Raw genomic sequence first — 25,097 nt, 5'->3', positions numbered from 1 at the left:
GAGTAATAGAAAAGCTGATGAATGTCCCTTTGTGTCATTTTGTTTTGTTATGTTTTCATATTTACCAATGAGTCCCTTGTGTATCGTCTGTGCTCTTTTGTGTCTCATTTTCAGAGAACAACACATTAGACAGTGTAAAATGAAATGACAGAGAGAGGAATAAAAAATAACAGACATAATGTTCCCACATATAGGATTTCTCAAAAACCTAATCCAACTGTGGTGAAGTGGAATAAACTCTAAGATACTAATAACTGGAAACTGTAGGATGTTGCAGCAACACAATTGCAGATTTACAACATGAACTTGTACAAAATGCCAGGAAAGGTGCCCCTGCTTTAACTTCAAATTCAAAAATATCATGCCAAAAAAGAACCTGTGAATCACATGATCATTAATTTCTGAGAATATTCATGCTAATATTAGCTTGGACCAAAGCCAGCAACCCATGCATGCCACGGCAAACCTATAAAGATATGGTGTTAATCCAAAAGTGAGGGGCTGCTCTGGAAAACATGCAGTGGGTAAAAAGAGTAATCACAGTTTTCAGAAGTGCTGAATAATATGTAACTGCAGGTTGTACCATTGTGTCCTTTCTAATGGCTATAAGAAATATCAGCAATGATATTTTAAGACTTGTTAGGTTGAAATCAAACCACACTCACACCAATAAAAAGTCAAAGGAAAGTGTGACATCGAAATAAAAATGGGAAGTAACAACACTGGTTGAAAAAAGGCTTAAATATGTGAAATAAGAATGAAAAAAATTAATAATTTTGTAATTTACAACATATATAATACAATTTTTGTGAGTTGGGTCTATGGAGGATACAATGTCTTTTCTTATGTGTCAGTTTTCTTTGCAATTTGGAGTTTGTGGCCAGTCTTTGTTGTTTTGTGAAATCCTCAAATCAAAAAGCCATGTGCTATAACGGCATAGAAAATGTTCTCCCTCTGTAGAGGCTGAACATGCTCCCATAGTAGTCGCTGCCTACAGAAACACTTTCCTCTGACCCCTGAACAGGCCGGGCCAAGTTAGCGTGAGACGCCCGGATCAGCGGTTCCACACCCAGGTGACGGACAGGGGGGGCCCCCTCAGCAGGACCCCCACCGAGAGCTTGCCTGGCTGGGTTTGTGGGGTCCAAGTGGGGCCCCGGAGGGCGGGAGCCCAAAGTGCGGAGCTCTCGCTCCACCACAGGGTCATAGGCGCCAGGGAGGGTGGCCCTGCGATCTGAAGCATCTGGGTTATAGTCCATCAGCCGTCCTCCCTCACCTGCAGAGGGATACAGAGAGATGTTTGAGAACAGTTTAGTTATCACACAGTGTACTGCCTGAAACAGCACCACCTTCTTTGAACTGTCAATCAGGCTGGTCTGAATTTAAAGGATTGATGTTTCTGCTTACTGTCAACAAATCTCATGAAAAGACCAAAGAAAAAATGTGTCGGTCGACACTTTCCACCTCTCCTGCCTCATCTATGGCACTTTAAAGCCTAAACCCAGTGGTTCCTACTGCAGGCGTTAACACAAGTCACAAATATGTACTCATATACTTTCATTTTACTACATGTTCCTCCATGTGGAGGTTTGTGGCACACCGGCGTTGGATCCACAGGAAACATTTCAGCTCATTGTTGGATCTGGTTCGTTCGTAGGATTTGGTGACAATAAGTAAAAAGTAGAATATCTCCAAAACCCTTCCTAATTACCCTTCTGTACTGTAAATACTACTTTTTTTTTTTTTTTTTAATATTTTCTTTACTAACTATAAAATGCATAACAGCTTTTAAGTAATAGAGGCCTACATTTTGCTTTAATGGCTGTAATACTCAAACAATGCCTTAAAATGCCCAAATAAAAAAGCATTTAAAAAAAGAGTAATTCATTAACTGAAAGATGACGCAATACAAAGAGCAAGAATCCTGAGTTGGTAGAAAATGACTGAGGTAGAATGGAGTGCAGGAACCTCATTAAGCATGAAAAGGGTAAGATGGATAAAGAGTCTATTGATTGGTTGAAAACAGGAAATGAAACAGAAAGTGTAAGCGCTACGTTGTGGAGCGTGCACCACTTAGAACGATCCTCCCCCATCGCAAATCAGGTAGTGATTGACATTTTAGTGATGAGGGACAGAGACAGGAATGCTTTGGCAGCGAAAACAACGAGCAGTCAGCATCTTTCATTCACCACGGAAACCTTGAAACGGCGATGGAGTCGAGGGTGTAAAACGTAGACTCCTACTGCAATCACAAACGATACTGACTCAGCAACATGATCATAAAACAAACTACATCAGGTCCTCATGAAAAAAATTAAAAAGAGAAATCTTTATAAAGAGCCACAGAGGAAAATGTTACGCACTTCAAGGCCTTGACATATTGAGCTTCATTTCTCTGCGAGGTTGGGCACCACCTTTCAGAGCAGGCGGATCAGGCTTTTAGCGCCGGAGTGTTGTGAGGCTAATGGAGAGTGTAATTTTCACAGACAGCATTGTCTCATACATATCCTCAAGATCGAAACAAGGTCCATCTGGAGTGACACTAAAATGAGTCTTCTGCAGAAATACATCATGTGGGAAGAAATTGCATCTTGTTTGCCTTTAACAAAGCTTTCTAGCTTTTGTATGCAGTGGAAGGAAGCAGGGTCTGTTTGAACAAATGATGTATCACCTCATCTGATATTCTCTTTTTTTTTCTTTTTTTTTTTTGTTGCTTATGTCTAGAGGGACGTGATGAGGGTGTAGTCAGCCCGCCAACACGAAAGCTTAGAAAGTGCAAACACTCTGTACAAGCGAGGGAAGAATATAAAATTTCTCTGTGGTAGAGGAGAAGGGTGTCAATATTTCTGATCTATATTCAGACATCCTGTTGCCTGGTTGGGAACGGGTGCTGAGGGCATGCAGGTTCTGTGACGCCAATGCACCGACACCACTTTAGCAAATGAGCAAATGTTCTTTTGGGAATTCTTTTCATCTATGCAATACTAACAGGAAAAGGCTCATTAGCTTCTAATTGGTTAATGCCTGCCGCTCATCAAATCCTTTTTTACATTTGCAGTTTGGACATTAAGAGATCAAGAGTGAGTGAATCAACATTTCTTTGCCTCCCGTCTTTAAGAAAAAACTTTTATTTAACCAGGAAAGGTCCTCAGTGAGATTAAAAACATCTCCTGGACAAGATAACAGCGCCAAAGGAAAATTAATTGACTTTGAGTTTGATAACTGATTCATCATTTCACTGGCTTATCAAGCAATACCCATCATACAAAAGTTACAGCTCCTCAATTGTGAGGATTCTGTGCTTTTTTTAACCTCAGTGTAAAATGAATATATTGGAGTGTTTGTTGGACAAAGAAAGCAAGAAGATGCTCTAGGAAAATAAAAATATTTCTGACACTTCTGACTAAATTATTAATAGATTGATTCAAAAATTGTCGACAGATTCATCTTTACTATAATCATTACTCGCTGCCTAAGAGGACAGTCTGAACAGGGTAATAGTTTCCCAGGTGATGTCTTTAAATGTCAGGTTGTGTTCAGGCAACAGTCCGAGACCCCACCCCCCCCACCCCCCAGAAGAAAGACATGATCAAATTAGTTGTCAATCAATTTCTTTTCTTTTGACTGATTAATCAGCAAATAATTGTATTAAATTTTCAATACTCTACATTTATATCCTAATTAAATCAGACTGGCAAAGCACAATATAGTAAAAATAATCACCGTCATTAGCTTCAGCCTCATTTATAAGCAGAATCAGCTCCAGTTTTCTGGGCTGTGCTCGTTCCCTGTGGAGGCACATAGTGAGATCCAGACCTGAGACAGGTTCCCTGCTGGAAACTAGGGCAGTGTGTCACAGTGTTGCATCATACCAGGAGCGATTAATGCATTCTGCCGTATCGGATTTCATCCAACGCACGTCTTGGGCCAAGATGATAACGACCGTCCATTAAATCTATCAATCCACACTGAATCATAATTTTGTAGAAGTGTGTTTTTGGCAGTGATGTTGTTGCTGCAGTAAATCATATTGACTATCAGCTCATAAGTAAGGGTTCAGAGCTACTGAACATGTGCATGTTGAACTCACAGACTGGAAGTGTGTTTGCAGCTTTAACAATAAATAAATTCAAAAAGGAAAAAAGCAGAAATGTCAGTTGTGAAGAGCTAATCTAAGACGCTGAAAGTGTACAGAAAAATCTGAAAGATTTTCAATGAAATACCTGAAGGTCCTCTCCCTCCGGCCTTGTCTTGGTGCCTCCCGGGCCCTCCTTTGGTTTCCATCTGAGGTTCTGTGGTCTCATCCTCTGTGGTCTCAGAGTCTGAAATAAAAACCAGCGGAACACACAGATGGGTTAAGGTGGAAGGTGAAAATTCAGTAAAGAGAGAAATTGAGGTGGAGGAGGAAAAGAGGAGGCTGAAAACAACAACAGAGTCCGGGTGAAAATGACACTTCAGATTTGCTTAGCAGCAAACACTTTGATGGGTCCTTGAAAAGAGCCGCAGAGAGCCCCCAGAGTGAAATAAATGGGTTGAAGCTCGAGCGTGACATGAAGCCAGCTGTGGCTTATAAAAATACACAGCTGATACATGGAGGGGAGCGGTATGTATAAATGCTCTTCCCTCAGGTCTGAATCCATTTGACTTTGGTAATAAAACAGCAGGGTGAGCTGAATTTATGAAGCTGAATTTGTTTCTTTTTGTCCTTTTTTTCCCCCACTTTAATTGATTCAAAAACACATCACCTCTTAAACAAAGCAAATTTAGAGGATTCAAATGTTAGAGAAATAGCAGGTATTAAAAAGTGATTTACTTTTCTGTTTTCAAAATATTTTAGCGAAAGAACCAAATTGAACTGTGGTCAAAATTATGGGATGAACGCTCGATCAGTGGGAGTGAAAACAACACAAACTGATATTTCTGTGGAGCAGTGAAGAGAATGGCAGCCATTTAGAAAATTACATGATAAATGGGAGATGTGGTTCATAGAACATGAAACTTAAACCACAAAAACGTAATCCATGTCCACAAAAAGAAAGAGGGACGATAATCACTTGACTGTGGTCTTGGTTTTATACAGAACATTCAAAAACAGAAAGAAAAAACAAATATAAAGGTGGACACATAAAATATCATGAGCAAGCTTAAATATTAAGAGCAAGAAAACACAATAAAGGGAAAAGGACTGAGGGGAACAGAAGCCACAGACAGGGTCATAATAAACCACATCTCTGTGGCTGAGATCACGTTACATCAGCAGGGTGAACAGATGAAGTCAGTGAGGGATGGATGGGAAGAGAGAGAGAGAGAGAGAGAGGGAGAAAAAAAACAAAACACAGGCAGGAGATGAATCAAGACAGGCAGGTTTACCATAGCTTTGCTTTCGGCAGGAGCGGAAAACTTCGCTTCCATAGTGGCAGCAAGAGAGGGCAGACGGGAGAGCACCGTTACTATGGAAACCACCATCTCTCTCACCCACACGACCAATCCTCTTCGTACCCATTAGAGTCTAAAAATCACCAGCCAAACTGCTGGGTGGCTGACAGATATGTTTACTGGTTAGAGAGCTCGTGAAGGAGGAGGAGGAGCGACAACCACAAAGCAGGTTGCACCTCATCGCGCCTCGCATCAAGTCAGATCCTGATTAGATCATTCCAGAAGGTAAGAAAGCTAGTGGAACATGAACAATCACCATTAACTCATTACACTGCGAGCTGCATGTGTGTGGTTTCGTGGGCGTGGGTATGTAGATCCACCCATCTGTATCAAATGAAGTTAAATAGCTTGCACACCAGACGAGGGGAAATCGATTCAGCGATGTACTTATGAGGAAATATACTTTATTTCTCACTGTATAGCCTGGACGTTAATGTAAATATGATTTGGATTCGAGTGCATCTAGCCTCGGTTTTGGCTTCGATCATAGCCTGCTTAAATATTGACAAATATTCTCCCATAAACCACTGAGGCCAGACATTATTCACTCAAGGATTTTATGCAGAGAGGCAACAGCGTGATTACTAAAATATTGCATTGTGGGGGTGGATGTACAATAATAAAACCCACTGTCGTTGTAAGCAGTCAGGCAGTAAAAACATAAATACACTCAAGCAATATAGATGTTCTACAACAGCAACTTTCATATATAAAAGAGTTATTAGAGGAATAAATCAAAGTGAAGCACATGCTGTTGGAGGATAAAGGAAAAGGCCTGAGGAAAAAAAAAAGGATAAAGCTACTTTACTCTGGATTTTCAACGGAAAAGAAAAGAATAGACAATAGAATACAAGAGAATCGGTGTAAAGCTCATACTGACAACACACCATGGGTAAATCTGCCAAATGTCCGTGTGGAATGCCCAGTTCTCTGAAACAAGATACAAAGTACAATGCATTATTCAACAGTGAACTCAGGCAAAGATTATGCTTCACATAAAACACTACAAAAGGTCCCTTTTACCCACAAGTCCTGCTGTTGTCACATCCTCAACTCTAAGTAGTACAATGTGTGAATAGTAGCATGATCTTTCACTTATGATTGATTGACTTTTAACCATATCGTAACTGCACAACAAGAAACACCGGATATCATTGCTCATGTTTCTCCATTTGCTGATAGACTGTGACCTCTGATTGAATATCCACAAAAGCCAGTAAGTGGACTTTTGAGTTCAAGTTTAGATTTATAATAAGAAAAATGCAGATAAGTTGGAAAGTCCTGTCCAGAGGCCCATTTCATAGAGGGAATTCAACTTTCACGAACGACAGTCTAAAACAAATCCAGAGTTCTACTTACACAGGACACAAGTAGTGACTTGTCAAAATGAGCAGGATGGCAAATGATGTCATGTTGCAAATCGCGGATTGTTTGGCGAAATGTGACCCTGGATCAATATCCTAACTCTTAATTTTTCCCATCCATTTTTACTTTGAATCCATAAAGTATTTCATTAATCATTCGTTTATCATTCGGATATCACAAATGATAAAAACAAGTCCAATACCAAATATACCAAAGAAATTTGGTCTACTTTTGGTTTACTATAAGACCAACACACAGCACATTTTCACACGTGAGAAGATGGAACTGGTATATTTGGTAGAAAAAACTATCTAGACAACAGACTTCTGAAAATCTGTAACATGAGGTGATCCTATCATCGCGATAAGATTACACCACCAGTCCATTAATGATAATATTGAAATATCACCCAGCTGTATCTATAATAAAATGAAACATATCTGACAAACTTTCCAGGCCATGTTTAAGTGAGTGTCCCTGCTGATAAAGCAGTTGTTGAAACTGCTTCTTGGACAGTCTGTCAATCAGCACCAAGGAGAGCTCCTCAGAATGACTCACTTCTTTGCAGCGAATGGAAAGGAGCAAAAGTGCAAACTGAAATGACTCATTTCACACTCATTTCCCCCTACATTTTGCTGCGCACTCCCCATTGGTTAATGCTTTCCGTGTCAGGCAATTTGATTAACTGTTGCCTGGTGGTAACTGTTGTTTGAAAGACTCTGACTAGAAGCTTCCACCGTTGTCGTGATCTCCATTGTTATGGCCTCGAGGCAATCATATCAGCAGAACACAGCCACGAACAGCATCCTTTTGAAAAGGCTGAATTTGGCAAATACTTCAAAAAGAAAAAAAAGATTCTATGGGTATAATCCAAATCCTACTAGCATGATTCCAACAAATCTGCTGCTGAAAGTAAAAGGACACATCTCCAGGGTTTGATATTGATGCAGAATTGAGAGGAGGCAAAGCGACCATCAGAAACCAGCTTTGCTCACTTCAGAGCCGCTGTGACTGTCTGCCCTGATTCTCGTGTCTCCACGGAGTGTAGCCTACTGACACACTTTTCATATGCTCCGAATTTGGGGAACCTGCTATATGAATTACTTATTAAACAACAAAACTGTCATGACTGCCAAGGCAAGATGCATATTTCACGACACAGAATGTGCACAAAGACACAGAGGGAGCAGAGCAGAAATTTGGACGGTTTGATGTCGTGAAAGTGGATTACTGTGCCATTTTAGTTTCGGTCTTAATTTTCATTTTTTAGACTGTGCAAAAATACAATTTTCTATCTGGCAGGCAGTTTTCCTGGGCTGTCTTTCTTTCTTAGGTTGTCCTGATCTGTCTTAACTTGTCGACAGATATTAGACAACAAACAGCAAGCTTCACATCTATCCATAGATTTGCTCCATGAGCATTTCCCCAGCAGAATTGAATGCTAGGTCGTTTTTAGTATATGTCCTAAAAATACTTCCTAAAATGTTTATTTTACCAGCGTTATCTTCTACAAATTAACACATTTGCATCTCATCATCAGGTGAAGGGTGTGGCATGACATCTCAATATGTAAAAACCTACTAATCCCAATGAAAAACAACATACATATGGAAAAATAACACCATCATTAAATGTGGTTTCTTCTCCATAAAGGAGCAAACTCACCTGAAATCTCTTCTTGGACCAAATTTTCTTCATCTTGAAGAAGTGCGTCCTGTCAAACGTGCGAGATTACCTGTGGCATGGGCTCACAAAAACATCCCTACAACCCGAAAAAGCCCAGGGTGTGGCATTAACAAAGAAATTTAAAAAAAAAATCAAGGTTCAAAACAGGATTCGGCTGCCTTTTGTGCGTGGGTGTGTTTATTCTCCAGTCTGGCAGCAAGACGGGGAAAATGAGAGAGAGAGAGAAAGAAAGAGAGGGGACGCAAATAAACCGGAGCCAGGTGTCTTTGTGTCTGAGTGTGTATCCGCTGATGTGAACCGCGTCCCTCTCTGACGTAGAGGCTGCCGTTAGAGAGGCAATTCTCAGCTGGTTTGTCCAACTCCCCCCCTCTGTCGGTTCTGCCTCGGTCGAGAGCGCACTCTGTACAAGAGGAGGTGGGGGTTGGAAGTCTCAGCAGAAGGGGGTGTGTTGGTCTTGATTGCAGTGATGAGAGTGGAGAATAAGAGGAGGAGGAGGAGGAGGAAAGAAAATGAGGAAGAAAACAACTGGTTTCAGCAGAGCATGTTGACTTTTTTTTCCCCCCTCAGCAGCAGGAGTGAAGGATGAGAGTGAGAGAGAGCGAGATAGAGGGAGGGGAAAAAGACAAAGAGAAGAGACAGAGAGCGGAGGCGAGAGCAAGACACAAGCACGGTGGGGAAAAGATTCACGGGGGAGGAGGCAAAACAGGGGAGAAACAGGAAGAGAGAGCTAGAGGAAGAGGCACAGATGACAGGACAGAGGGGATGATGAAAAAAAAAGGGGGGGGTGTGTGTGATATATATCTGTCTTCTTAGAAATATGAATATAAAACATACTCCATACTTATACTTGTCAGTCTATTTTCTATTCTTTGTTTTCCTCTCTGCGCAAGCCCCCAGCAAAACCCAGAACCAATCAATTATTTATCTATATTCCTATGTCTGTAAGCTTTAACCAGTGATAGGGTCAAGGCTACCACAGCCTCCAGCAGCCGAGGGCTATTTGGACTGGAAAGGCAAACACATTTCTCCCAACTGGATTACAGCATGATGCATGTGTCTTATTTCTGAGGCACACAACAAGCAGCAGCCACTGTCCAACCTAATAAAAATAATAATAATAATGGTTATTTTCATTATAGGTTTGTCTATTAAATGATGAAAAATACTGCAAAATGCTAATTGCAATTTTCCAAACCCCAAAGCAATGTCTTCAAATTGCTTTTTTTTTCATCTCACCAATAATGAAAAACATAAAAAAAAAAGAACAGGAAAATGAAACAAGCAAATGTTAAATGAACGAAAATTTCAGGAATAATGACAATAACGAACTGAGTCTTTAAAATTATAAGTTGATGTTTTGTTTAAGAGCAATGGAGCAAGTTGTAAACACAACATTAGCATACTTTCACTTTAAAACGTTTTGGCAAGCACAGTAGCTGCTTATATGCTCTCTCCTTTAAGCGCTGGTTTAACTGGCACCAACTCCTGAGAGAAATATCTGGCTTTAGGTGCCAAATGCTCCATGCTCACAGGACAGTGGCTCACCTTGTCCACCTGTCTACCTGTAGTGTGCAGTGGCTTTAGCGAAGATCTTTTTTCACTGGAAACAGCCGCCCACTGCAGCTGGATACAAAGTGAACCAGAACGAGTGAAGTTGCGGGCATTAGGACCAAAACGATGAGCTGAAAAACACCGCACACCTGAGGCTGTAGAGTCAGCTCACAATTCACATTATTAAGTCATTTAATCCATCGCTGATACAAAAATATTGAGAGCAAAACTGGCACATTTCAGCTAATCAGAACTGAATGGTTCACCCCGTCATCCACTATCGTCTCATTTTCATCTCACTAAACCATTATTGATATAATACATATATCTATTTCTATATAGAAGCCTGTATATACCAGACAAAGGGAATATTATGAAACACTCTCCTCCAGATGTCTGATTTGTTGAGCAAACTGCTTCCCACCCTCTCCCACCTCCTTCAAACTTCTCTCTGGCTCTAATACGCACTCTGACACACGTTAATTGTTCTTTCAGACACATCTGTGCTCCCCACACCTCCTCCATCAAACGGAGCTAAAAATAATTACAGGCAGACCCAGATCTCACTCTCCAACTAATAACCCAGAATCCTCATCCACGTATCCGCACAGCTCTTCCATCCCCGACTTGCTACACTGCTCTTTAGCGTTGTTAAGTGAGGCTTGTGACTGTTTATGGCCTTGTAAACACAGAATCAATAGGTGAGATTTACTCCTGCCATCATGAATCAGGAGTTACTCAGTGAATGTGGATTTTGATTCTTTTTTTATTTCTCTCCATTTATCTGATTATCAAGACATCCCTGACTAGATTTGTATTTAAATAGACATCCCTTTTTCACTAAAGACAAACCTAGATGCAGTGGATCGCAGTTTGCAATTGTTATTTTAACAAACCTCCCTCTCTTCACCCTCGCCTGCCTCGCACTCCTCCTCCATCCATCACCGGTGAGAGGCATTCGGTCCGGCAGAAAGTGCAACGATCAATACCGATGCTTTATGCGTGATACGGGATACACCCCCAAGCAACAGTTCAAACGGCCCCCGGATCAATAAGCCCATCATAACACGAGATTCCATGACCATCATCCACTGAGAGGCCAGATACGGTGGCAAAGCTTCCATTTCACGCTGCTTGGAAAGATCTCTCATGAGGTTGAGTTTTCATGCTCGCTAAAAGCCACCACGACTCAGCTTCAACCGGTCTCGGGCTGGAGATATCATACAATATCAGCCATTAAGAAAAGATAATTAGATTCTGTCAGTGCATGTCATTTATCTTACTCTGAATCCGGATTGCGTGATGGTTCAGGAGATGACACTGTCCTCTGCGCTGCTTAAACCTGCAGTATGCTCGGAACTGGACATAAGCCAATCCTCATTATTGACCCACAACATGTATCAGACATGCCTGTTCATATCAGATTTAAACCTCTCTGCTCAATCTACGGCTACAAAAGTCGGCTTCTGCAATCTCAACACAGATGGAGAAATCATAGACACTGAATGAACATTAAAAAAGACTTTGGACAGATGCAATTTGGACCACGCTGTAGTTTAATTATCTTAAAACAACAACGAGAGAGTAAGCAGACTTCACGGAAACCCATTGATTTTGTGACAGAGGCTGCATTCTGTGGAGCGGCCTTGATGAATGCCTCCCAGGCATACAGCTTTATCAGCAGCAACTCTGGCATCATCTCCTCACAAAGGAAAACAGATTCTGCTGCTGTTACATCCCACTGTGATCACACTGCTTCTGTTTTTTCATCACAGACCACATCAAACCAGACCTTCCATATCATATTAACTACTTTACTTTGTTTTGTTTTTTTTTTAATATAATTTTTCTTTAAGAAAAGCACTGGACTGTCCTATCCTATGTCCACCTGGTGTTCATCCAGTGATAACAGAATCTTAAGACAATACACTTTCTTTCTCCAAAAGAAAGAAAAAAATACAAGGGACAAAATACCAAAAGTTGGCAAAGCAGCACATGCATGCTCCAGCGGTCTTGCGCTCTCACAATTCTTTATACAATCAACTAAATCACAAAGAAAAATGCTGCAACAATAACCACACGAAACAAACACAGGCCAGGAAACGATGAGTTCTCGCCATCATTGAAGGATTTTTAAAAAAGAAACAGGAAAATATACAAGCATCGTTATGTGAATGCCATCTGATCCCTGCATTGTAGTCTTAGGCTAAAGCATAGACCAAGTTCACAACCACCACTGGCAGCCATTCATCTGCACAATGGAGAAGAAACAACTCCACTAAAGCTGACTCTTCTTAATATGCCACCAAAAAACCCTTTAGGCGGCAAATGTGAGAGGTGGTATGTCGACTCAGTTCATATGGGATCTGATCTGGAAATCCCAAATGACAGTGGCCAATGTTGACAGTCACACTGCAACCTGATCCTACCACCTAATCCGGACCAAATCCCTCAGGGTTCCTGTGAATGACTGTGTACCAGCGGGATGGAACACAAACACGTCCTCAGCCAAACCAAACACCGGAGAAACAAGCGTTTTGGCTTCACCCTCACATATTGCCTCAGCTGCCTTGTGAGAATAGAGAACCTAATTAATTGTACTGTATCCTTAATCCACTTGAAGATAATATTTCGGGAATGTGAAATCATCAAGCAGCTATAGAGTATCTCCGCTCCAGTGTGCCAAATCTGAGCTGGTGGTGGTCCAGACAAGAGGACCGGGTCGATAAAAGATGGTGAGAGCAGGGAAGCCATGCTGTGTGTTGCCTCAAACAGACACTGACTGAGCAGACAAACAGGTTTAAGCTTAAACTGCTGCACAATCATCCATAAAAATAATAAGATGCCAAGACGTTTCAGGTAGATGCATATTTGTGTTTAGAACTGAAGGGTTTTTTGGACTGAGAGGGCGGGATGACCCACAGGAACAATAAGAGTATTTATAGGCTATAATATTTGCACCATGCCAAAGATGACTGCTGTACCTTAAAGTAAAGCCTGCAGGAAAAAAAAGCATAATCTGAGAGCATACAAGAGAGACAAACTAAATCTAATTAAGCAGCAACAGGAGCGGCCTCAAGTGTATTGCCTTGTTTTCATTTCCATTACAGCTGCTCCACTTGGTTGGGTATGCATTTCATGATTCCCTGCAGTATTAAAAAAGGATCCCCAACAAACCATTTTATGCTATCATAGAATATACTTTGTCTTGATACCAGCTCCCACTCACCTCTCTGCTTCTTGCTTCTCGGCCCACTCACACCTTCCCGAACATTCCTCAAAGCTTTCCGTGCATCAAGCAGCTCCCTCCGCAACATGGCTCTCGTCTTTCCTTTGTATGGTCCTTTAAATAAACGACTAGATGGCTACTTCTGCCCAAAAGAACTTATCTGAGTCTTCCTCAAGACACGCCACTAAAAAGAGGGAACCTCCTCAAAACAACTCCGACAGGCCTACTTCTCCCAGTTTCATCTTCTCTCCCTATGATTTCTTTAAAATGGCTTCTTCTGCAGCATGAAATGAGGCACTGCTCAAGCAGTGATGTGCTGTCTTAAGATGGCTGCTAGACCTTAAAACTTTATCTTCCTCAGCCCATGTCTCTCTTTCTTGCCCTCTCCCTGTCTTCCCCCAGTCCTCCCTTACTTTGACTGCCAACTTCAGCAGTCTATTTCGAGCCCTGCATAGTACGACCCCTCCAGTCGTACTGTACTTTCCTTTTGCACCCCCTTTCAGAGAGCCTGCCCACCCCCACCCCCCCACCCCACCCAGTTGTAGCCAGAGATTAAACACACTCTCACAGAGAAACTGAACGACCTCTGCCGTCCTCTGTGGATCCCTCTGCTTGTATTAAAGGGAGTTTTGAAACTCTAGCACAAGGCTGACATGCTGTCGGACACCACTAATGATATGCTACGACTGCACACACAATACGGGACAATGAGACAGTTACAGATGGATCTATTTCACACAGCTGAGCGCTTATACACCTTGGAGCTGGAGGGGAAAATCACACTGTAGCCTTGCAGGTGTTAAAAATAAAGTTCAGACTGTGTGACTGAGTTCATTCATGTATCTGACGCTTTGCCCGTGTGGAATTCACCTGAATGTGAATGCAATTACAGATCATCGGCATCAAAAGCTGACCACAGTCTGGCTGCAAGTGTTACTGGAGCTGTACAGTAGTGTGGACCCTCTCCGTCAGCCTGTCACTCTGCTTTATAGATGTCTCTCAGGTGATGTAATGAACCCTCTGGCATTCACCATGGGGGGGGGGGGGGGGGGGTGGGGGTGGGGAGGGGGGGGTCAATGCTGCTGAAAACTACATCTCTCACAAATGAGTGTATCTAAACAGCTGTTTTCATAAGGAATGGTTGATCTTGGTGCTGTAACTAACTGACCTACAGTAATGATTTGTCATCTGATTGATCTGGTGTACGGAAAATCAACTTGTTAGTTTGCTAACGGCAACAATTAACCCCTAACATCTGATTAGCTTATGAGCTAATGTAAAGTTTCAAACATTAGAATTATTACTTCATTCCAACAGCTTGTTACTGTTACTGTTACCTCTCCTCCTTCCTGGCTTCCATAACAAATGTCTAGACCGGAATAACCCAATGACTTCCTGCTTACTGCTGTACCTTCACCCTCTTTCTCACATTCATCCATCCTCAACAACTTTCATAACATTTGACAGATTCGATGAAACTATGTCTACCTGCAGGATGAATACCATGGTTAATAATAAGGTTATTTAATAAGGTAATGGTTTTTTTGAAAGCTGAAAAAACTGTAGCAGAAATTTTTTTCCATGTTGCAGCCCCACAGATTTATCTTGCGAGCCTTGGGAAGCCAAGGGTTAAAGGTGCAACAAAGACCTTTTCAAATGTTATCTTATGACGCCTTGAAGGTTCATGCTCCTGCGTCACAGTACGACAATGATCTCCTGATGACTGTACACGTAGCTTAAAATACCACAGGTGACTGATGTGCTGCTTCTCCAGAGCTTCCATCAAAACTGCTCAGCCTTCAGATGCCTGACAGCATGTTAATCAAAAGCTATATGTCAGAGGGTGATATCAATAAAGTTGTGACACTGCACTACTCTGGTTTCTAGTTGTGATATCACAAAGTGACAGACCTGACTGTCTGACTTACTGAGCGATGCTCAAAAGCAGCCAGAACAGTCATTAAAGATAACCACACACACGTGCGCTGATACACACCAGACACCGACACAAATACACCAGTCACAGCCCCTCCCTCCCGTCTTAGCACACTCTCCTCGTCTCTCTTTCATCACACTGACCGTGATTGAGTGTGACAGCGCCGTGTCTTGACCGTGGTGATGCTATAATTATCTGTGATGTCTGCCGGTGCAATCGGAGAAGGGGGCCGGCGGCATCCACTAGAGCACGAGCCCTGTGGCCGGCACGACACATACCAGGCCATAAATAACCATGAGGAGAGAGAAAGCAGGGGAGTTGCAAGAGGGAGGCAGAGGTCAGAGAGATAGTCAGGCAGCTAAGACCCAGAAAATGGGTAAAAACGAGGACACGGTGGTAAAAAAAAAAATCTTATTTCGCTGACTTTCAGCTTGTGTTAGCTATTCATGCAAATAGTAACACCATTCAGACTAAAGCTCATCAAGAAACAAAGAGATTGGGCTGATTTCAAGTCTATTAAATCAAGTTCAAATCGAGCCACAAGTCTTCATCATCATCAGATAATGATTATTTCCAGGTGTAAAAGCTGACAATTAAAAAGACACATCATTTCAATATTGTCCTTTCAGAGCCATCTTAATGAGTCTATACATATCTACCAAGTTCTGTCAATGCATTGGCTTGAGAGTTAAATATGTACGGTTTGCACCTATGTAAGGCCTGCTGTTGCTGTCTTGTTTATTTTTTTTATTGTTCCAGGATTTCACCAGGTCAGAACTCAAGTTTCAAAATAAGTCAAGCAAGTCTCATACAAGTCTAACCATCTAGTTTACAGTTCTGGTCATGTGGAAAAATAAAGTAATAAAAGAGATATATGAGAAATATAAAAATGGACCAAAAGAAATGCATTCCATCTGTACTGTCCCTCAAAATCATAACTTCAACCACGCTGAAATTAGCAGAGAGAGACAAAAGAAGAGACGGATGAAAAGAAAGAAGCAAAGAACAGAAATACGTGATGGGAACAGAGGTCAAAAGGTAGCAACTGACGCTGGATTGCTTTGAGAGGACAGAGAGGTGCTGAGTGATATGTCAGCTGGATCATACGTGCCAGCTCGTAGTGTTAGAGCTGGTGACATGTGAGCTCAACTGTCAACTTTCTTCACAGGCCAAGGCAACAAGACCGCGATCAAATATACACAGCAGTACAATGATCTCACTGCAAACCATTCTACGCCAAGGACTCTGCCATTCAGACGGATGATGCAAACTGGTCAGGAGTATTTATACCAGCGAACGCCCAGTTTCATGCTGTAGTTTTATCACAGATCACAGCCAGATCTAGAACTCGAAAAAATAATTTCTGCTCGTTAGACCCTAACAGAATTCAACATGAATTGTGCACCACTTGCTTGAATGTCACTGATTTTATCATGTAACTAGTTAAAAGGTCATTTTTTTTGTCCGATGCTATATGAAAATAGGGCTATATGTGACATACAGGGCTCTGGTATATGCTTCTAATAGTCAGTTACTGAGGCATGAGAGCTGAGTTTAAAAAAAGCCACAGACGCCACACTGACAAATCCTTATCTCCTCAAGACAGAGGTGACAAGACAAACTGGGAAATGATAGACAAGCCAATCAAATCCATCACTGTGCAAGACACTGAGAGCAAATCCATACATGTTAGACACACACTTTCACACTGCTCTTCAGCTGTGGACACAGTTACTGAGTGTAAGAGAGAAGTAAGTGAGACATGATAAAGATGAGGTGGAAGATGGGGCTGCTCAAAAAGATCATTAATGTCTCGCATACTTTGCTGTTTGAATTTATGCTGACAGAAGGGCCACCCGGAGCGACACTGTCCCACCATAGTGTTCTAACTTTGGAGATGTTACGGAGACACAACAACAGCAATAGGTACGTTTGAGCTTCCAAAAGTTTACTTCTGCAAAGAGTCTTTTAGGAAGTTTCATCCAAAGTGAAACCTACGCAAACAGACTTGAAAGCACCAAACAATAACTTAGAAATCTGCATAATATTGATTCAAATCAAAATCACAATATTCATGAGAGAATAAACTTGTGCTCCATCTGTTAGAGGTCTCTGTCAAAGTGACCATTTTCAGTATGAGTTTCACTTTTGCCGTTTCTCCAGAATGGAAATGTTCCACACTCATTTGCCTGCAGAACAATCTACACAATGAGGACTTCAAACCGTGGAATAAAAACCAGTCTTATGTTGACATTATTGCCAATGTGAGCCTGGGCCAGTACCCGAGCCTCAAATCTCACCTCTGAGTCTCTATTTAAATCCACCAGCTAATTTTAATCATCTCAAAGTGCTGCTCTCCCGACGTGGAAGATGTGGTTACTGTCTGATGATCAAAACACAGTCTTTGATCTACGACTGTTTTGTCTTGGTGAGCTTTTGGGATAATGAGATTAAATATTAATTAGAATGGAAAGTGTTGAGAAATGGGAAGAAGAAATGTGTGATTAGTGGAAGTAAGTGACTGGTCCATTTGAGGACCATTAATCTATAAACCAGACAATAACCGTTTTAAAAGAAAATATGACGAAAGCTTAAAAATCCAATGTCATGATTTAGGATTTCCTGTTAAAGAAAGTTTCAGTTGCTTGCGATTACCTTCACCAAGGTCCATAATGGCCAAGACAGCACTGCAGCTTGCCTCTCCCAGCTCATTGGTCGCCACACAGGTGTACAAGCCAGCGTCGCTTGTGCGGCAGTCCCGTATCCACAGTCCCCCTGAGTCCTGGGCCTCTGACGGAGGAAGGTGCTCCTCGTTGTGGTACCAGGTCAGCGAAGGTTTTGGAAATCCTGCCAGCGAAACCCTCAGTCGGATATCACAGCCTGTTCCTACAGCTGCCTTGCGGAGTTTACGGGTGAAAACTGGTGGCGTGGGTTCCTGCGTTGCGGCCCCGGCGTCTGGAACAACATGGACCTTGGTGACTTTGGGCCTCTTGGAAGGGATGTTGAGACTGGGACTGGATCCAGGGCCGTCTGCCATCTTGATTTCTTTCACACTTCTTTATGCAGACTGCACTTTTTATCTGGTAATTGATTGGGGTGTCAAGATGAGCTGCAGTTATTGAAGGCCTCTTCTGAAAGGCTCCATCAGTTCAGATATCTCTGGGCTCACAGGGAGTACGGAGGCTGTTGGACCTGGGCTGTTGCACTGGGAGCTGTAACAATCAGAGTACATCAATCAGAATGACATCAATTATCTTTAGACATTTTGAACTTTGACTACAGACAACGTTTCCTAATGAATGTGCTCATCACGGGAAAAAAAAGACATCATCATCATCCTTTGTGAAAATGGGTTAAAAAACCCGTATTTACATTTTTATGACAAGCAACCTCTTGCAGTAATGCGAATAGTGTCTTTCTCTCCATAGAAATGACAGCACTGGTTCAGAAAACAAGGCGGTACTCAACCTACTTTGCATGTCAAAGTCTACTGAAGTGCTACTCAGCCTGTGAAACAGTTGCATAATGTGTTCTGCTGCTCTTGAGGAGCGTCGTCAACTCTGAGAAAATTACTCAAGTGACAGCAAAGGTATCATAGCTTTGGCCTGTATAGTACATTTTTAAAACAAATCCTGAGTTACAAACTGGGGAAGATATCGCTGCATCTTTTGACAATCCCCCTTTTTTTTTGCAAGTCTCTCAAAATGTATGAAAGGCACTGAATCACTGGAGTACTCTTAGATGACATAACTCTTCTCTTATACTCTGGCTGTGTCTGTCACAGCTAATACGCCAAAAGCAAAGAAGTCCAGTCCTGACACCTCCACCCATTATAATGAATGTCAAGAAGCTACTGGTGTGTAGTTTATACTGAAAACAATGGCCAAGGGTTTTTCTTTTTTTGAAGTCTTAAGTGGGAGGTTGGAAGGAAGGCTCTTGGAAGGACTTTGACACCACAGACCGGAATTTGTTTCCCCTCTGCACCCCCCTATTCAACATTGGGAACCTTTCCCTAATAGTAACCAAGTGGTTATTGCTGGCTGAACTTAAAAAAAGGTCAGACTATTGTGTCTTTGTTTACTGTTTTTTTTGTTTAGGTTTTTAGGACTTCCTGCTATTTTTCTACTTTATTTCAAGTCATATTTAGAAAATAAATCTAATCACTATTCAAAATGGCAATAAATGGAACACCATAATTACTAATCAACGAATGGACGTCAGTATTTGGATTTGCTTCCTCTGCTAATTCATGACATTCCACTAATATGCTGATCCAAAGAGTTGCATAAAAATAGACTTTACCCGATAATAGGAAGAAATGCACCTTACCTCACTTTTGCCATTAAAGCCGAAAGGAATCCCTTTGGACATCCCCGCAAAGTCCAAGTTAAGGTAACAAGATCCATGGAGCAAAATATTTCATCTCAAATCATTTGCGAAAGCCTGTGTCTCTGTGTCCTTTAGTGAGCATGGGCTGTAGGTGTAAGTCCACCCTAGATCATGTAGCATTAGCAGCCACTGCCATGGTCCCTTTCAACAGCTTTAACCCCGCTGAAGAGTGGTGAGACAGGGAGACAGAGATCCTTTTTCCTAAATGTCAAACCACTCAGGCCTCCTGGTCTAGTGTGTTTTTCAGTAACTACCTTTGAGTACTATTTAAAAGAACACACATTTTTAACCTTTTTCTTTCCTAAGTACTTAGATCAGCTCATGTTATAGGTCTCCTCTCTCTCTCTCCAGTCTCCCACCACCTCACTGCTTCACCCCCCAAGTCCCTCAGGTTGCAAACGACAGCTGCACCACCACCACAGATAGGTCACATTTCTTGAGCTGCCATGTATGACCTACACACACACACACACACACACACACACACACACACACACCAAAGCTCCCATACTAAAAGCCCTGTAGATAGTGTTATCAACCAAAGTGAGTGTGCGTGTGTGTGTGTGTGTTTATGTGAGACAGGCAGAGACAGCGTGCGTGTGACAGTTGGAGCGGCTATAAAAAGAAAGTCTAAGAATAAAGACAGGACTTAGTGATTCATACAATTGTAGGACAGTGATATAACAACACAACATAATGTAACTGGTTGGAACAATTGCAGTAGACACAATAGAATTTCACGTTTAATACGTTTATTCATACGTGTTATTCTCCCCCACTTATTTCTTCATAAATCCTTATTGTTTATTTTTTTGGTTACATAAATCTACATGATATTTGGCCTTCAAAAACAAAACCTTTTCTTCATCTCTCCCTTGTGTGACTGAGGTTTCAGCCACTTATGGGCTTTTTAAATATGCAGCAATTTGTGAAACAGTTTTAAGATTTTATAAAATATAAGTTCACTGGCCCTTTTCATTTTTTTCATAGTTTATCTTCTTTAAATTACACAAATGAGGATACTCCTAAGCAAAATATTCCCTCAATTGCAGCTCTTTTATATGTCATAAACACACTGCACCTGCATGAAATATGAAGTAATTGTAGATGCATTAGTTATGAAGTTGTTATTCTGAGTTCCAGAGAAGTAATAGAGAATTTCCACTCTCATATCCTCCACAATCCCTGCATCTGGCCTGTTCAGTGCATCCTGGAGTCCTGCTCAGTCAGAGCTCACTCACTGGCTTTTAGTGGACAAAATACTACAAAATATCCAGCACAACCATGAACTACTGAGTCAGAACTTACTAACTGGAAAAGTAATGACTACCAGTATTTTCTCTGCCTCGAGTGAGGCAGGTTTGAAATGCTGGATAGGCAACTGTGGCCCCTAAAAAAATGTAAATCAATAACAGACTTTGCCAGGACGGAGCAACTTCTCCATCCTGTGCTGTTTGCCATTAGTCAATACCCTTAGGAGGTTGGCAGATGGGGGCGGGAAAAAAAATGGCAGGTATCAGCAACTCTCTAAGGATCTCTGCTTCACCTTCACAGCACCAGACCACTTTATATAAAACACAATCAAGGATTTGATGTTATCTCAGCAGAGAGAACAAAATCATGTAAAAGTGGATGTTTTGGATTTTTTTTTTCATCCTATGTTTTCTTTTCTTTCCAAAGCTGCAGTGTCTCTCCTGTTGAAACTCTTTTATATCTATATTAAAAAAGAAAAAAGTATCATCCTGAAATCCTTTAAAAGGCACCATCCCCATATCAACCGTCATATTTTCTAACTCTTGAATCAGCAATTTTCTTTCAGTCAGTTCAGCTTGGACTGTCTTTTTCTCTTCACTGAGAGTGTTGACAGAGAGAAACTTATGATGCCGGAGAGTTGCTGTCCCGTCAAATCTGCGACTTGATACCAAGACGTAACTGGACTGAATGAAGGTCAAGAGTTCAGACTGAGCCAAGGCCGAGTCCAAAAAAGCTTCAGTTCAAGTCAAGACCAACATCAGTTACATCAGTCAAACATAATACTTGAGAGTAACCCACAGTGTAAATAAGGTTTACGTGAGCAATATGATTACATACACAATAGTCTTAGCTGAAGATATCTGTCCCAGCAACAGGATATGCAGTATGTCACATGATGTAATATTTTTATTATTTATATATATGTATATTTTTTTTCTGTGCAGAAATGTTGAATGTTAGCCTTCACTTTAACACTGTGTTCAACTCTGTGACTCAGTGTGGAAATATTCTCCCTCTGTCTTTATATCTTTATACTCATTTCAATCCAGAAAGCTTTTTTGTTGTTGTTGTTTCTTACATAAATCTTAGAGATTATTTATTCATATACAGTACTATGAAATGTTGATACAGAGCCCAATTATGCTTCTAGAAGTAGTATTTAACTTGTGTGCACTACTAAATGTTAAAGGTGCAGCTCACCCAGACTCTAACTCAGCAGATGGTTATGGTTATATTTGCCCAAGCTGTAAGACACAACCGGCAACAGGTGGCATTACAGGTGAGATGAATAAACCAGACCCCTTATCAAGACCAAATTATCTCTGTGAATGCTCCGTGGCAAATGAAACTGTGCGATTCATTTCTCAGATAGCACGCATTAAGTTGTCAGAACTCAGGAGACAAATTGTTCAGTACAAATCAACACCCAGAGACATGTGAACGTGCTCGAAAAACAAACACTGCCACATACCTGCAGGAGGTGAAGAGATGGTGATCATCAGCTCTCTTGCACGTTTCGACCCTTTGGTGGTGAATTTATGGGCGCCGGGCTGGGAAAAAACAGCACACAGAGATAATGAGGCGTTTACCCTAGCTGAAGGTGGTCCAGTGGTGAGAGAAGTAATCTTATCTTTTATCTAAAAACAGCAGAACCACTATGTAGAAATGCTTCAATACAAGTAAAGACTCAGAATTAAGTATCAAAAGCAAAAGCCGTCATTATCCAGTGCTGGCATGCTGTCATTTAACCATTATTACTGATGCATGAAAGATGTATTTTAATGATTTATCTGGTTGAGATGGAGCTAATTTGAATCACTTCATATATACTGTTGGGTAATTTAATCCATAACAAAGCATCATGTCTTGTAAACTCTGGCTTTGTATGCAAGACGTTAATCTTAAAAGGTAGTATCTGGAGCCAGCAGATAAATGTAGTGGAGTAAAAATGACAATATTCCCTCCTGAAATGAAGCTGAGTAGAATTATAAAGTTAATTAACATGGGAATATTCAAGTAAAGCACAAGTACATTCACTCAGGTACTGCAGTTAAAACCTGCTGTCAACAAATTCCATGAAACAAACTAAACTAGCTATGAATAGCTATGAATTGATTCAATATCGTCTATGCAGCCGAAGCCAGATATACTGTATCTCATTACCCTGTGTTCGATTGTTGCCCCAAAACAATTGAAAACACACCAGTGAACCACATTTTTGCAACAAGCCTTAAAAAAAAAGGGGTAAAAAAAAAAAAAAAAAAGGTGTGCAACTTTCCATCATTGGTCACGGGCTATAAACCCAAATTACTTCTCAGATGTATTAAAAGAAACGGAATCACTCACTGGGGTTCTTAAACAGGTAAAAATAAAATAATAAACTGGAAAATTTAATTTGTTCTTCCCATTGTAATACAGACTCATTTTCTCAGTCGTGTGACACAGAGCAAACACTAAAAATCCTCAAGCGACAGACAATATTTGCCAATTATTGCAAATATTAAAGATGTTTAATTGCAAGTAACGATACCAATATTGAGGTATGATAAATTCTGTCTTATATGCACAGTTCAGTCTGGGTACCCCAGGGCTGTTTACTGTTTCAACACCTTCCTAACTCCTGGGCTGTGTGTGCATATGAAAAAAAAATGAAAAAAGAAACTGCATAAAAAGCCGCTGTCTGTTGTGTAGTCATCCACAACTGACAAGATGTTTTCTACAAGAGCGAAAATCGTCACCTGTGAGTATGGAACTTGTTCTGTTGTCTTCTACAGTTACCCTAACTGTAGAAATGGGAGCAAATTATGTTACATGTCTTCATTTAAGATCAATTATACTTTTAATTGATTCATTGTTCTTTTAGTCCTGGCTGCAGCTTGGTGTTGGTCATCTGAAGGTAAATTATAACAATTTCTATCATTCTCTGATTTCTTTTCTTCTGATTTTCTTGTTCGGTTTTACTTTTTTTGTTTTGTAATATCATGATTTTTATTTTTTATCTTGTCCTCTTTTTTGTTCTGTAAACTACCATTAAAATACTGTTTAAGAACGATGCCCTAATCTTTGACAAACCCTGTATTTTGTTTAGCTGAAGAATTCCTCTACGATGTGGCATGTCCTGGTGTAAATGGAGAGCTGAAATGCCGTATGTATTCTATTATCATTATTACTACTTCTTTAACGTCATATAAAATGCATTTACTCTCACCACCTTCAGGACCTTTAGATCTTCCCTCTCCTACTAGCACCAAATGACTATTTTGCTGTATAATTCCTTGTTTTGTGTATGTTCAGCTGAAGGACATGGAATTGTACTGGTGGCAATGGATTATGGTGTGAAAAGCTCTGCCAACTGTGATGCCAGACACCAGCCTGCCACGGTCTCAGAGAAGGACTGCATGCATACAGCGATGGCTGGATGGGCCAAGCAACTGTAAGATTGGTTTTCTATTTTGTTTTACATTATTATAGTGTTTCAGTTCGTAGACTGAGCAAAAACTCGGGATAGGTAAACTTTTTAAAGACATTTAAAGTCACAGTTTCAGGTTTTAACGAGCAACATTATCAGTAAGATGCTTCCTACAGATTTTACATGCATTACTAAAGGTTAAACCAGTTGTGAAACTTTCTGGCTTGTGACCCCTTACAAAAAAAGCAGGGTCTTGCAATGTTTCAGACTTCTATGTCGTTTGCAGTGCCAATATTTCAGAAAAAAAAGCTATTATTCGAGAACAGTCTAAATAATTAATACAAATGTCTTCTTTCCTGCGCCATTAATCACCTCATGACCCCTCGGATTTATCTTCTGACCCTTTGGAGGGTTTGACCCCTTAGTTTGGGAACCACTGGACTAAATAACCTAACTGAAAATACAGTAGTTAAAAAGTAGCTCCACTTCAACTGGCTACAACAGTAAAATGCTAATAAACATTAATGAAACAGTACGAACAACCTAATAATGTCATGTGCGATAACACATCAGTCACAGAGCCATTTTTCTGGAGAACGAGTACTTTAACTTTTAATACTTAAAGTGCTTTTCACTATATATACTAATAATACTTCTGTACTTTTATTTAAATAGAATTTCAGATGCGGGACAAATACCTGTATTCCTACATTGTTGTATAGGTACTTTTACCTTGTACTTTTTGGTCATTCCCTGTAATTTGAATTGCAAAATCTTGCTCTGCTTAGATGAATGCTGCTTCTATTCAATTCAAATGTCTAACTGTCTGTGTGAAGATATCCTCT

General features: G+C 40.8%; 1 protein-coding gene across 1 annotated transcript in view; it reads right to left on the bottom strand.

Annotated features, from left to right (window-relative positions):
* speg (SPEG complex locus) overlaps nucleotides 1-18,237 on the bottom strand; it is a 42,708-nt gene extending 24,471 nt beyond the window's left edge. Inside the window, exons 1-5 of the mRNA XM_022761784.1 lie at nucleotides 17,856-18,237; nucleotides 6,321-6,363; nucleotides 5,368-5,402; nucleotides 4,221-4,319; nucleotides 1,015-1,273 (exon numbers count right to left, since the gene is read on the bottom strand). Of these exons, the coding sequence (XP_022617505.1) occupies nucleotides 1,015-1,273; nucleotides 4,221-4,319; nucleotides 5,368-5,402; nucleotides 6,321-6,363; nucleotides 17,856-18,237 (818 nt within the window). The remainder of the gene's footprint in view (nucleotides 1-1,014; nucleotides 1,274-4,220; nucleotides 4,320-5,367; nucleotides 5,403-6,320; nucleotides 6,364-17,855) is intronic.
* Nucleotides 18,238-25,097: the final 6,860 nt, after the last annotated feature.

Source organism: Seriola dumerili, unplaced genomic scaffold (genome assembly GCF_002260705.1).
Source record: "Seriola dumerili isolate Sdu_G_001 unplaced genomic scaffold, Sdu_1.0 BDQW01000019.1, whole genome shotgun sequence".
In the NCBI taxonomy this organism is placed as follows: Eukaryota; Metazoa; Chordata; class Actinopteri; order Carangiformes; family Carangidae; genus Seriola; species Seriola dumerili.
The sequence above is the reverse complement of the archived record's forward strand: the minus strand, read 5'-3'. Positions and strand labels throughout refer to the sequence as shown.